Source organism: Erpetoichthys calabaricus, chromosome 9 (genome assembly GCF_900747795.2).
Source record: "Erpetoichthys calabaricus chromosome 9, fErpCal1.3, whole genome shotgun sequence".
Lineage (NCBI taxonomy): Eukaryota > Metazoa > Chordata > Cladistia > Polypteriformes > Polypteridae > Erpetoichthys > Erpetoichthys calabaricus.
The window spans coordinates 46,586,013-46,599,798 of NC_041402.2; the positions used below are offsets into that span (position 1 = coordinate 46,586,013).

General features: G+C 39.1%; 1 protein-coding gene across 1 annotated transcript; it reads left to right on the forward strand.

Annotated features, from left to right (window-relative positions):
• The first annotated feature begins 6,397 nt into the window (after window positions 1-6,397).
• Window positions 6,398-12,685, forward strand: LOC114657136 (uncharacterized). Its single transcript, XM_028808888.2, has 2 exons — window positions 6,398-6,766; window positions 10,111-12,685. The coding sequence occupies exons 1-2, from the start codon at window positions 6,449-6,451 to the stop codon at window positions 10,942-10,944; spliced, it is 1,152 nt and encodes a 383-aa protein (XP_028664721.2). The 5' UTR covers window positions 6,398-6,448; the 3' UTR covers window positions 10,945-12,685.
• Window positions 12,686-13,786: the final 1,101 nt, after the last annotated feature.

The window sequence follows — 13,786 nt, forward strand, 5'->3', positions numbered from 1 at the left end:
ACCGATGGCTCTTGGTTAATGTAGTTCGAACTTTAAACGATTATCGGTTTATTTTAAAATCCCATTGCTAGGTAATATTTCGATACTAAATAATGTGAGCTTTATCGCTTCTCTACCCTGTACGTCTTGTATACGATTCCTAATATTTTCGCTCATTTCCAACTGTTTAAGAGATTAGGCTACTGTAAGGTTCTTTACATGGTATATTACAGACCAGCAATGACAATTGTGGCAAGACGCATCTGTACGGGTTCGTGTTGCATCGCTCATCAATCACACTTCCTTTTTCAGTTTTCTGTTTCCTACTAAATCAGCAATGCTGAGTATTAAATTTCAAAATATTTAGTGGACACGTTTACAGTTTAGGGCATCGTTGCTATGCGAATATTTTACTGGTCTAATCTGTGTTTCTTTCTACAGTATAAACTTTTACAGTATTCTGTAGAAGAATGTGAGAGACAGTTAACAGTTCATAAATAAATTTTATATGTTGATTAAACCCAGGCTTAACCGGTGTCATGTTTCTGCTGGGATACATTAAAGATAAGTTGAAAAAGCCACTCACGACTCAGAACTGAGAATGTTTTATTATGACAACTAGTACAGCAGTCTCAATAAGAACAAAAAATATTTAACGCATGTCTAGAGAGTATTCAGTAAATTGCTGGTACAAATGTCACGAAAACGAAGACCATATCGAACACTATAGTCCCGGGTGTATAGGAGCAATGGTGAGGAGCCTCGTTGTCCGCATTACGCGGCCCATGAGTTTCCAAAAACGAAGCCCCCCGGTGTTCAAAACGCGGAGGAGGGTTGATGGAAGCGCACACCGCTTCATTCATGTAAACTGCACGCCCCTCGGTGTCTATTGTAGGTGTTCAGTATTATGAGACTCCCAAGACCAAGCGGGGATTTCCCCGTCGTTGTCCGGGGGATAATATCGCCCCAAGTTGATCTTAGCACGGTGTTTGGGTTTAGGGATTGCATAAACGGTGCTCCTTGGTGTGTGGAGCGCGCGCCCCTTAACTTTCATAAACAGCGCCTTATAAGTGGCCGTCTTGGTCGGCTAATGTATTTGACTGGCTCTGTGCGGATGTTTGTAAAGGGTCCCAGACTTCAACTTTACGTAACCAGCATCTTAAAAAACTAGGAGCACCTAAGAAAAAATGCAGATCATGGGAGTAGCGTGTGTGTTTACTAAGACTTGTAAATTAAGTAATCACTGAACAGCCAATCAACCTAGCAGGGCAAAAAAAATGACGAGTCTTCAGTGATTATGAAAGAAGGCTGACTTGGCATCACATGCTGCTGGTGTGTGGGCTTAATGTAAAGTGAACCGGGATGCTTTTGAAGTAAAATATACAAAAGATGAAGAGACACTACTGATAATAACAATCTGTAAAACACAAGGATATGGGTCGTTCCGTGGAGGTTCGCCTAGGTATGCTGCATGATTTTTAAAGGATTTGAAACTTTATTCATCCAGTTGAATGATGGCCAAAAAAAACCCCTCACCCTGCTAGCCCCCATCAAAGATGGCGGCAGTCACCATATTTAACATTTGGAAGCCTTTCATGATGCCAAATACAGTATCTTCTGAACGAATAGATATTTAAAAAATTCAAAAATGTTTCTTCTCAGCATAAACTGAGGATTCTTACTCTCCTAGCCATTTGCTCTGAAATCAATTATATTATTTTCTTTATAGCCGTTTAAAAATTGTTGATAAAAATTGATGTTCACTAAATTTATGATTTGTTTAAGCAGCACAGAGAAGGTACAAAAGGTGTTGTTTATCCATTGAAGACCTTGTTACATGAAAAAACGTAATAAATTGAAATCATGAAAATGGTTACCCCATCGATTTCCATCCCTTCAAAGATGAAAAAAAAATCAGATTTGCATAGAACTTATATTTCTCGCAGGGCAAGATAAAAATATCTGGGTTTTTTTTGTGTGAGATCATTTATATAACAATAGTCCAACCACGTAAAATGGCTATTGTGTTCAAACTAGGTTTTGAGATATGAGGCCTGATAAGAAAAAATAGGTTATTGGTATGTACATACAGTAACATTGTTTTAAATAGTAAAAACATGTTAAATTTTCATTATAATTATCACAAGTTGAAAAATTAACCTTAAATTAGCCTTAATAATACTATGCTTACATACCTTCTATTTATTAAAATTCTAAGTGTTTGGCCAATGGAACGAAGAGAAGGAAAATCTCATTCTTAAAATGTTCTTCCATCTCTATATATATATCAAATCCAATGTCTGTCTAACTGTATGTCTGTCCGCTTTAAAAGACAGAACTATTTAATGGATTTAGATTGGGTTTTTTTCTATAATATGCTTGAACATTCTGGTTAATTTTGCAACTTCTCTCATTGCGCTAAGTATTATAGTTCAGTTGCAGCACCGATGAATCTGAGACACAGGCTGCGGGCTGAGGAGAGGGAAAGGTAGGACCTCAGTAGTAGGGTGCCAGCCGGGGCCATCCTCACTCACGTGCCAGCCTCCGTTCGAGTTGCTGTACCTCTCACCACGTGTTGGATCATACTTTGCCTCCACTTAGCTAGCGATACTGGCTTGTTCAGCAGACATTATCATCTAGAGATTGTTAAAGAGTAATGTTTTTACGTTTTTGAGAGAGATCACAGTTTTGTGTGCTTTAGAGGGTACCTGCTTATTGGCAGACATATCACGGCCACATGCTCTTCTCTCCACGTGGGGGACGCTCTCCCATCACAGTTGAACACAAACAGATAAAGTGGCAACATTTGACGTTGGAGCGTATCTACCTTCTGCTTGGCCAGAGATAGCTTACCAACTTTTTACATTTTTGGCAAAGAGATCACAGCTACATTATGATATCAAAACCCAAAATATTGTATATCAAGAGGCCCTCAGATACGAAAGCTATCAATATAAATTCTTCTCAATACAAATTATTACATTTTGCTTTTATTTTTTTATTGATTTATAAAGTTTGTCCTGTTGCACTACTATGTGGGCGGAGCCATGGGGGACAGCTACCTGGAGTTTTGTATACTTTTTAAGAACCTGAAGTACAGAAATTGAAAGATGAGAAGATCTTGAGGATTTTGTTATGTGGGACTCAAGTTCTTTCATTATTTGATGAAAGAGGACAGGACCAGAAGGATTGTAAAAGTATATACAGTATGTGTAACCCTCCAGTTTGAGACATAGACACAAGCAAGTGAACACAGCATTTGTGTTGTGAGCTAGATGGTCACTCACCACACAGAGCTCTGGCATTTGATGCCACTCTCAGTCCTGAGGTACTAAAAGAAGGGTGTAGAGTAACTTCATCAATTTCCCAAGGAAATTGTTGCACCTCATCTTAGATTACATATGAGAAGTCTTCAGTGAACTCTACAAGGATTATGCATTCATTTTGCTTTCACTTTTCATCTTATACATCTGAGAAAATCATACCGTTGATTCATTATAAAGTGGTGATTATCATTATTATTCATGGTGGCTCCAAAATCCGTACTAACCCCTACTTTCTCTTCTGTTCTTTTTCCGGTTTCCTGTGGTGGCAATCTGTGCCACCACCACCTAATCAAAGCACCGTGATGTGCCTACACTGATGGATCACAAGGCCAGAAGTCCACATGACTGTCATCATCAAGTTCTTCCATGAGAACCCTGAATACAATGAGGACTGATTGAGGTCATTTATGTTAGGTAGAATGCCTAGAGGGGGCTGGGTGGTCTCGTGGCCTAGAACCCCTGCAGATTTTTTTTTTTTCTCCAGCCGTCTGGAGTTTGTTTTTGTTTTTTCTGTCCTCCCTGGCCATCGGACTTTACTTTTATTCTGTGTTAATTAGTGTTCCCTAATTCAAATTCTTATTTATTTTGTCTTTTTTCTCTTTCTTCATCATCTAAAGCACTTTGAGCTACATTGTTTGTATGAAAATGTGCTATATAAATAAATGGTGTTGTCGTTGGTGCTTCTTGAGGCCCATCAATTTCTCTGTTAGATTTTTAAGAAAATCTTGTACTGTTAGGGACGTAAAGCATTAATCATCTCTGTTTTGGTTACCCATTTAAGTGAAAGGCAAAGTGTAATAATGAAGCTCCCTGCAGATCTCTTGATCAAACAAATTTCTGATGACGTCTGGTCCTTTATAATTTAGGCAGTATTCAACATGCAAGAAAATCTTAATATTGAGATATTGCTTCTGTTTGCTCAGCAGTCAAAGCTCTTTAAATTTTAATAAACAAAAGGTATGTAAAATGAATATTCTTGTGTTTTTGTAAGAGTAAAATTGTTAACTATTTAACTTGTGATGCTTATAATGAAAATGTTATATGTTAAATTACTATTTAAAACAGTGTTACTGTATGTACACTGTATATATCAAAAAACAATATTTTCTCTGACCTATCAGGCTGGGATGCCGGCATAAGAGTTAATCAAAGAAAAAGCTAAATCCAAACCTGGCAAATAAAAAGAAAAGGTTAAAATGGGTTAAAGAAAATGGACATTGAATGCAAGCTGACTAGAAAAGCATATATGGTCAGCATCCTTGAATTGTCATTTCTCTTTTGCAGATGAAACTGGTATTTCATTTATTTTAAGTAAGAAGCCAACTGAAGACCTGTAATGTGTTTGTTTCTGAAACTGCCGATTCTGAAGTCCTTATTTTCTTATTCATTTGTGCCTCTGGGCCTTCCCCTTCTTTCTCCATTCTGGTTAGGTCTAGTCTGCCCTCTTCTCTCAATACAGTAACAGACACCTTTTCTGTCACATGGAATAACCTCCATTCTGCAAAAAAGAAAAATAAATAGACCAGTAGACTGGCACTGCTAATGCAATTACAAAGGTTAGTCTAATAACCAATTACAATTTAAAACAACTTCTTAAGGATAAGCTAAGGAAGTTGACCATTAAGACATAGAAAGAATGGCTGCTGAAAATGGGGCTTTGAAGTCATATGTAGATAATAAGATAAATATCAGTCATTTCAAGCAGTAATAGCCATTAGCAACACTAACAATGTCTTGGCACTATATACATACTGTGTTTATATCTGATTTCTCAATCTGATACTTGGGTAGTTGGCTACCAGGAAACGCTTGTGGTTGGTCAGCCAGTCTGTAGACATCTGCCACGTCCTCTCAGTTGCGAGACGCGGATCACAGACATGTTATATAGTACCTGCCAAATAATACAAAGATTACACAAAATGTGTTTTGCCCTATTTGGGACTCATACAGTGTACACACCTTTGCTTTTACACGCCTTTGCTTCCCCTTGTGGGGATCAAACCTCGAGGAAGCAAAAGTGTGTTCACCTGATGAGCTCCAAATAGAGTGAAACACATGTCGTATATTCTTTATATTATGTGGCAAGTACGATATAATATATATATATGTTTATATATGTATGTGTATGTATATATGTGTGTGACTGTCTGCACTGTCACCAGCTCAATTATATGAACCAGTTTGCAAGCAAAATAGAGACAAGAGCAACCAACCCCATTGTTCATAAGGCTACAACATGCTGACATCATTTTCTAGTTAGGTATGTTACAAAATGTTCTGATCACCTGTCATTTTTGTAACAATTTAACTAATTACATTTCCTTCTGTTTTTAGCATGATAACATTTGAAAATCCTGGATAATTGCTTAACCTCTTGAAAACCAGGCCTTTTGGTAATTGGAGGCTGAGATAGTATGCTCTGTTTATTTTAAAGGTGTCTCACGCGTAACTGAAGTTATAGAGTGGGAGAGACTGCAGCTTTTTGAGTGCTCCATGTTCAATGCAGATGAGGTACTGTATTTGCATTCCCCAACTGCAGTACATGGACTTTTCTTTGGGAACATAACAAAGATGTGTGCTTTAGGCTTTTTCGAAAATCTGAAATAGCCCTCTGTGAGTGAACTTTAATATGCAAGGTTGATTTACCACATACTGGTGCTCCATCCAGAAAATGTTGAATCCACTTCTTCTACATATTGGCCCTGCCTCCCTTGTCACTCTACAAGTGTGTTCAATAAATGGATAAAAAAAGATGGGCGTCATGGTGAAACCTGAAGAGAAAAATTATTAGTGAGAATTTGTGTAAGGTAACGGCTTCCTCTTTCAGTAAATTTTCCCAATTAAACATAAAACCACACATTTTATCACAACCACACAGCAAAGACAGGCCTGAACCACCGAACTCTTCTCTAATTGAGAATTTGTGCCCGTGCGATTATAAAATGAGCCAATCTAAAGCCCGTTACAGTGTAGCTTTGACACACACTGGCCCTTTACGGCTCGCGATGTAAGAATAGAGACTAAAAGAAGTGTCTGATATTCTGGGTTCCATCCTGATATTGTATATTGTAAGTATAGTACATTTACAGAACCAGTTTTGTGTACGTGCAGAGTAGAATATCGCGAGATCAAGGCAACTATAAATGCAATTTAAACGGTGGCATTTACTATTCGTTATGTGGGAGAGCTCCCGTTGCGATGTAATGAAGAATTTTAACAATCAGCTCCATGTTTTCACGATTACATCCGATTCTGATGACTGGGATCTTTCAGAGCCACAGTGTGCTATCGAGATCCGGGAGGCTACGTGGTTGCTGCTTCTCACTGTACTAACGGCTGCTTTAGTGGTCTGCGTGAAGCGTTTTAAACGGAAGGCTTCTTTTCAGACTACATTGGAGTCTAGGGGCAGGAAAAAAGCCAAAACACCAGAGGATGGAAGTGCGACGTCCGACACTGATAAAGTACGTTCATGTTACACGTTACTGAATATTTGTAATGAGGGTTTGATAGTGTTGTCACATGATCCCAGCTTTCAGACCTCGAGTTTCTTAACTGCCGTGAATTGATCTGCGAAGGTAGAGAGCTGCGTGGAGTTGCAGTCTGCCGACCGCTACCGAATATGTCCGTCTAATTGTGGAGTTAAACAGAAGTCGAAATTAACAATATGATGAATCTCCGCCCGTTGTGAGAAAGTGGGAGAACATTTTCACGAGCTCGTGGCCGTTTTTGAAACCTTTCGTACACTTTGAACGAAACGTAAAAGTTGATAATTGTTATTTACTATTGTGTCCAGTTTCCACGATAAACAACACATGCACACCGTAGACGAACAGCGCAGAGGAGTAAGTCAGTTGTCCCATTGGTATTTTCAAAGAATGTACTGAAAGCAGACGCACATAATGTAACCCCACACGCTGCGTCTCATCCAAGCATTTACACTGCGAATTTGAAAGTGATTATCTGTAACGCTAACGTGGCCTATACAGCCTTTTTTGTGCAGCAAAAAAACAGCAGTTTGTAGGCAAGTTTGTTTTATGCGTAAATTGCTTATGTACAGGTATGTGTTTACTATATTTATACACATGGTAACACAGAGGTTTGTGCCTAAAATCAACAGATCGATCGTCTGGGGATTGGAGCCCCGTGTACAGGTTGGCCGTTAACCCTGTGTTTTGTGTGTTTTCCTCCCATAACCCTCGTCTGCAGCGATTAAGCGGAAGCTGAGTATAAATGCACATCCCTCGGTTTGCCAGTCGATCTACATCCCTGATACAACCTATGGTCATGAGCAATGGGTAACGACCAAAAAAGTAAACGCGATCAATAATATTAAATATTTTATACAACCCATCAGCTATGGGTAACATCCGAAAGAACGAATCAGGTCGCGAGTACAAGCGGCAGAAGTGAGGATTCTTCGCAGGGTTGTGGAGCTAACACTCCGTGATAGTGTCACAAGCTCAGCGATTTGGGAAAGAGTCAGAGTAAGGTCACTGCACCTCCGAATCAAGAAGACCCAGTTGAGGAAGTTTGGGCATGTCGTACGTATGCCCCCTGAAAAGGGCACGTCCCAATGGGTGGAGACCCTGCGACAGATCCAGGACACACTTGGGGGATTATAGCTCACAGCTGTTTTAGCAGCGCATGGGAAATCAACATGAAGAATTGGAATCATTAGCTGGGAACAGGAACGTCTGCCCTGCTGCCACCGCGAACCTCACCAGGAAAAGCGGGTGGGAAAACGTGATGGTGAAATGGCGACTTTAAATTATCACGGTTTGGGTATGGGAGTGAGTGGGCGACACCCTGAGGGGAACTGTCTCTTGCCTTGTGCTCAGTAACACGTAGATAGGCTTTCCCCACCATAATGAAATTGATTAGACAAGTTGTTTGTATTTTGCATGTACTATGCTATATGATATTCGGAACAAGGTAGTTTTAAGTGTAAATATACACTCTTAAAAGTAAAGGTGCCAGACTGGTTCTTCAGAGCAATGCCATAGAGGAAAAAATTGGGGTTGCTAGAAGATCCATCCAAATGGAGGTTCCAGAAAGAACCTTTATTTATTTACTAGAAGATCCATCCAAATGGAGGTTCCAGAAACAATCTTTATTTATTTAGATCCATTAACAGGCTCCATATGGTAAGTAACCATGAATAGATGTTAACAAATCTGTGAAATACCAATGGGTCATAATTTTAAAAGTACTCTTGCTACATATGCCCAGTAACACAGGCTAAATCCAGATTTTCATAATCTGTTAGCGTCCTGCTATGTAGAGAGAGAGGTTAGGAACATACGCTGATGGCATGGGGTTCGCCGCACCCACCACAAAACAAACCACCTGGAGTGGGACCCAAGTGCAGCAGGTGGCACCTCAGCATCACACTGGAACAGTGAGTTTTTTTTTACAGTAGAGTGACAATCTTGCCACCAACCCCCAAGTTGTCCCTGTAACTTGGAGGACCTTCTTGCAGGGCTGGATTCAGATTAATGTCATACTAAGGACGAAGCAATTGCAGGTTAAGGGCCTTGCTCAAGGGCCCAACAGAGTAGTAGCCTGCCATAAATTAAAGATTTTGTGTGTGTGTTTTTTTTTTAAATATATTGGGACATCTTTCAAAGCACAAAGAACCAACTCCATATGCAAAGATCATGTGTCTCAGATTAGGAGGGTGTTTTTTTTAAGCAAGGCCTCCATGAGGAACCACACAATCCAGTAAAGAACCATAAAATGCTATTGCTATTAAAGTACCATTTTTGTTAAGCGTGTATGAAGAACTAGAAAACAAGAATAGAGCGGAAGAGCAGGTAGACGTTCTTACCAATGTGTAATATTATGGTAGAATGAGTTGGCTGCAGTGAAGGAGAAAGAAGAAAGGGCAACTGTTATTTTATTTATTGGGGAAATGTTGATAATAGTATTTGATTTACTACAACTTGCTGCAGCTATTTATCCTTGTGGTTTAACATCTGACTGCTGTCTTGTTCGAAGTCATGAAGCCTGTCAGCATTTTTGATCTTTTCTTCTCTGAACCAAACCAAATGGGTACAACTGAAGAGCCAGAAAACTTGTCCACATTCCTGGTGTATGAGAAATTCTTGTTCTGATGGTAGTAGTTATGTGCCTTTTGGCTTGTCTTCCAAGTTACACCAGCATTAAATACAAGCTAAGTATTTTTTTTTGTAGATATCCATGTTTTGCCCAGTTTTACTGTGTGTGTGTGTTTGGCCACAAGGTTAAAGAACCTATTTGTCAGTTAGTGTTTACCTCCCCAGAGGAAACTAAAATTTCTTAGAAAACCTGAAAGAACATAGGAAATTGAATTTGGGTTCAGGTACAGTGAGGCAGTGATGCTACCAGTTGTGCTTTTCACTTTTAACATCTTTGAATTTATGCTTTCATTTTTACCATTGTTAGCAATCAAATGTCTCCAGAATATCACTTAATATCAACTCAATCTTGATTTTCTGAATGCAATATATTCCTATACTGTGTGGAAACGGGTAACAAGTACATATGTTAAGCTAATTTGTGTTTTTAATTAAATATAATTAAATTATGCATTATCTTGGCACTGGATTTCCAATGAGTTTGTTCCATGTTGGTTGGACAGAATTTCACTTAATTCTGAAAATGTGTCATTACTGTTTACTATTTGCTACTACATTTTGAAGTTTGAAGGCAAAGTTTGAGGTTGTGGTTACTATTTTCCTTCAGTTTATCTCCTGTAAGACCTGTAAGATCATCTATCATGTTATTTTTGAACATGTGGCTAACCTGAAGTCTCTTACATTTTCAGATTGCCTTGAGGAAGGCATATGAAGAAACTCCAATGACCAAATCTTTTACAGACCTCACACCAAAAAGTGTGGAAGCTGACAGTGAGCAGAATGATGACATTGGATTTCAGCTTTTTGCGATACTGGAAGAGATTCAGAGCTTGGACCACATGGTCAGAAATTTGGAAGATAAAAAGAAGTGCTGTCAAAAGATGACCTCCAGGCTGCCAGAGATGACTGTTGAAACTGGGAGGCTTGAGTGTCACATAGTGGAGAGCAGTGAAATAAATGAGAAACTGTACACAGAGTTAGGTAGGGTTAATGGGTTTAAAGCATGTGAATGTGAGCTGAAAGATGTGGAGGAGCTAATGCAATTAATATTGGAGGAAATGTGCCCAAAGAACGCTTTGCCAAAAATAAAGGATGATCAAAATGAAGAGGAGTGCAGTGAGCACTTCTTTCCTGATGTTGTACTTCAAGTTTGCATCAAGGACAGGACTTTGAAGGAATGTCTTGAAATAATTTTCAATGAATTCGAAGCACTGAAACTATATGCAAAAAGACTTGAAAAGGATAAGGAGGCAATTCAAATTGAGAAACAGCATGCATTGAAACTACTACACGACGCTAATGAAGCCAATCTTAGAATGAGTGAGGAGCTTTGTGCTTTGAAGCAACAGAAAGTGGCAGCTGCAGTAGATCTCATCGCCCCAGATGAATTACAACAGGATCTTGAAAATGCAGTGGAGGCAAAACTGGAGGAGAAAGAGATGAACCAAAAATTAGAGGACATGCTTGTGCGTATAACAGATACCATTACAGTTATGTATCAGACATTGAAAAGTATAAAATAGAGAACCTCCTGAAAGAAACCGCAGGATGGGGAAAACAGCCCTGGACTGATGAATCCTATGGGGGTCTGATGTTTTTTCTCAGCTTTATTTCAGATGTCCACATAGTTTTAAAATGATCGGCACTCTGATCATTATACACATAGAAGGCCTTAAGTGTTTTTAGTATGACATAAGGAAGCCAGTAGGTTGTTTGATGTAGACTAAAAAGAAGATTCAATTAGCTGTTACTAAAAACACAGCGTAGCTACTCAGTGTGGCGAGGTCCAAAGTATATTAGCAAGTGATGACTATGGTGGTGTACTGACTGCAGTAACTAAAATGTGTAGACAAGTTTTGCTTCAGAGAAAAGTCAGTAGGCGTAGGATGAGAAACAACTGTTGTTGATTGAAAACCTATTGCATGTGTTGTGTGTTCCATCTCATATGCTGCCTTTATTCTGGTGGAAATCACTTCCTGCTGATAAATCATAAAATAATTCTGAAACGACCAATAAAGACTTCATTTAAATGATAAGTCATTAACTAACACAGGTTTGACGTTGGTTCATTGTGTAACATTTAGTTAACGACTACCATAGAGTCCTTCTGGCCCCACTAGATATTTACGGCTATTGTAAAAGCATGAAAAAGACTTAAGGGTGCTGAAGGGACAACCAGTATCAGGTTATAAGAAGAAGCCTGTCTCATGGTTTTTCTCACACCTTTTTTCCTAATCTGTTGTGACTAGGGAGAGGAAAACATGTTCCACAAATTATAATGAAGGGCAAGGCAAAGTGAACCAGTGATAAGTTAATACACTCTTCAGGCTAGGAAATTAACATACAGGTTTTGTCTTTTTTTGCTGTTTTTTACTGCTAAATGTATTTCAGTACTTCTTATTCCATTGCTTGTTGTATTGTGTGTCCCAGTGTATTTGTAATGAAGCAATTTTATGAAATGGTCCTTTTACCTGCTTTTTCAATACTTTCTGACTGACTGGTTATATCAAAGAGATACATCCATCTATCCATTTTGTTCTTTATTTCTCCTTGTACAATTTTTTGTATTAGGGATTTCTTAGTTGTTGCATATCCCTTGGGGTCACCTATTGTACAGCACCCCTGGTGCAATTGCAGGTTAAGGTCCTTCTTGGTCAAGGGCTCAGCAGAGGAGAGTCTTTTTTGGCAGTAACAGGGATTCAAACCAGCAACCTTCTGGATACCAGCGCAGCTCCTTACCTAGTTATGCTGTTGTGCACTTTTAACATCTACTGTAAATTCTGCATCTCTGTTTTCCATTAAAAAGTTCTGGGGAGCTGTAGACTGCCCCAACAGTTTTAGGTGAAAGGTATAAATCCACCCTGAACTGTATTGTGATTAGAGTACACCAATATCTATAATTAATAACTTGATCAAATTGTAATCCATTAAATGAATTTTCTGGACCAACTTTATCCATTATGAGGATAAAGAAAAAGTTTGTGTGAACTTGTCTAGCAGCATACAAAGACTGTATCTGACCCTCTAAAGAATTATAGTCCATCTCAGTTCATGCCAGTCCATTTTGGACTCCACAGTTAACCTAACATGTATATCACCAGTTTTGAAATTTCCGTTTTTTTTACTCTTATTTTAAAGGATGACAGGGTGGTTTAGTGATTGATGCTGCTGCCCAGCAGTTCCAAAGTCTTGAGTTTTAATCTCTGTCCAGCTATATTCTGTGTTATACATTATGTCTGTGCCTACAAGGGTTTCCTCCCACATCCCATCATAATTTTAATTGGACTGATTGGCAAATGTAAATTGTCACTGTATTAGCAAGAAGGAGCATGTATGTGAGTGAGTGGGCCCAGCCAGCCTAGAGCCAGTGAGCACTCAGGCAAAAAATGGCATGTGGTTTCAGGCGCAATACAGGAAGAAAAATGAGGTGTGATAAGATGTGAGGTGTGGTAAGCTTATTGTGCAGGCTTTGCAAGAAGTTTTTAAGTATTTTGATCGCAGGAGTCTTTTAAAGGGTCCTTATGTGGGAATTGGAATGTGTGGAGAGGTATAATTTTACAGCTGAGGGTCACAGATGTTCTTTTCCATCTTCAAAATCAGGGCAGCAAAGGAAACAGACCGCTTATATGACTCCTCTGGCATCTTCAGAAACCCTTCTCCATGATTCCACATCGGAATCTCCAGTGGGCTTCTGTTTAAAGTCGCTCCTTTGAAACAGGATAGTCTGAAGTCTTCAGTGACCAGGAATCAGAATAAGTGTGTTTTAGAAGATGAATAATTGATAAATTGGATTATATTTTATTGTCTTTTAAAAGGTTTACAAATCCGCATTGTGTTACCATAGTTGTTACTTGACATAAGTAAGCAACCATTTTGTTTTTCGCAGCCATTTGGGGCCTGAACCCAGACAGAAAAGATGGGTGAAGAAAGTAGGGGCCCTAAAATGTTTGCACTATGTAGAGTCCCAGCGACTCTAGTAATATCCTTTTATGTTACTCTAGCTGTGTAAGCCCATGCTGTAAAAAGCACGGGGTCCTAGAAACTATTGAAATCATCAGAAAAAAAAAAATAATGTAGAGATGTCAGGTAATTGACAGGAACTACTCTGGGCATCACACTCCTAGGAGGTTTCTTTTTGCCGACATGCTCGCATCATTTGTGCATTAGCGGCTAAGCGACTGCCTTTCTTCGGAGGTTTAGTTTTGCTGACGTGCTCGCCTTGCTTGTGTATTAGTGGCGGGAAGAAAAGTAAAAGGGATACCGTTTTGCCGATGTGCTTGCCACAGTTCTGTATTAGTGGATAAGTGAGTAACTCTCTCTCTTCAGATGTTTCATTTTGCCAACATGCTGGCTTCTCTTGCATAT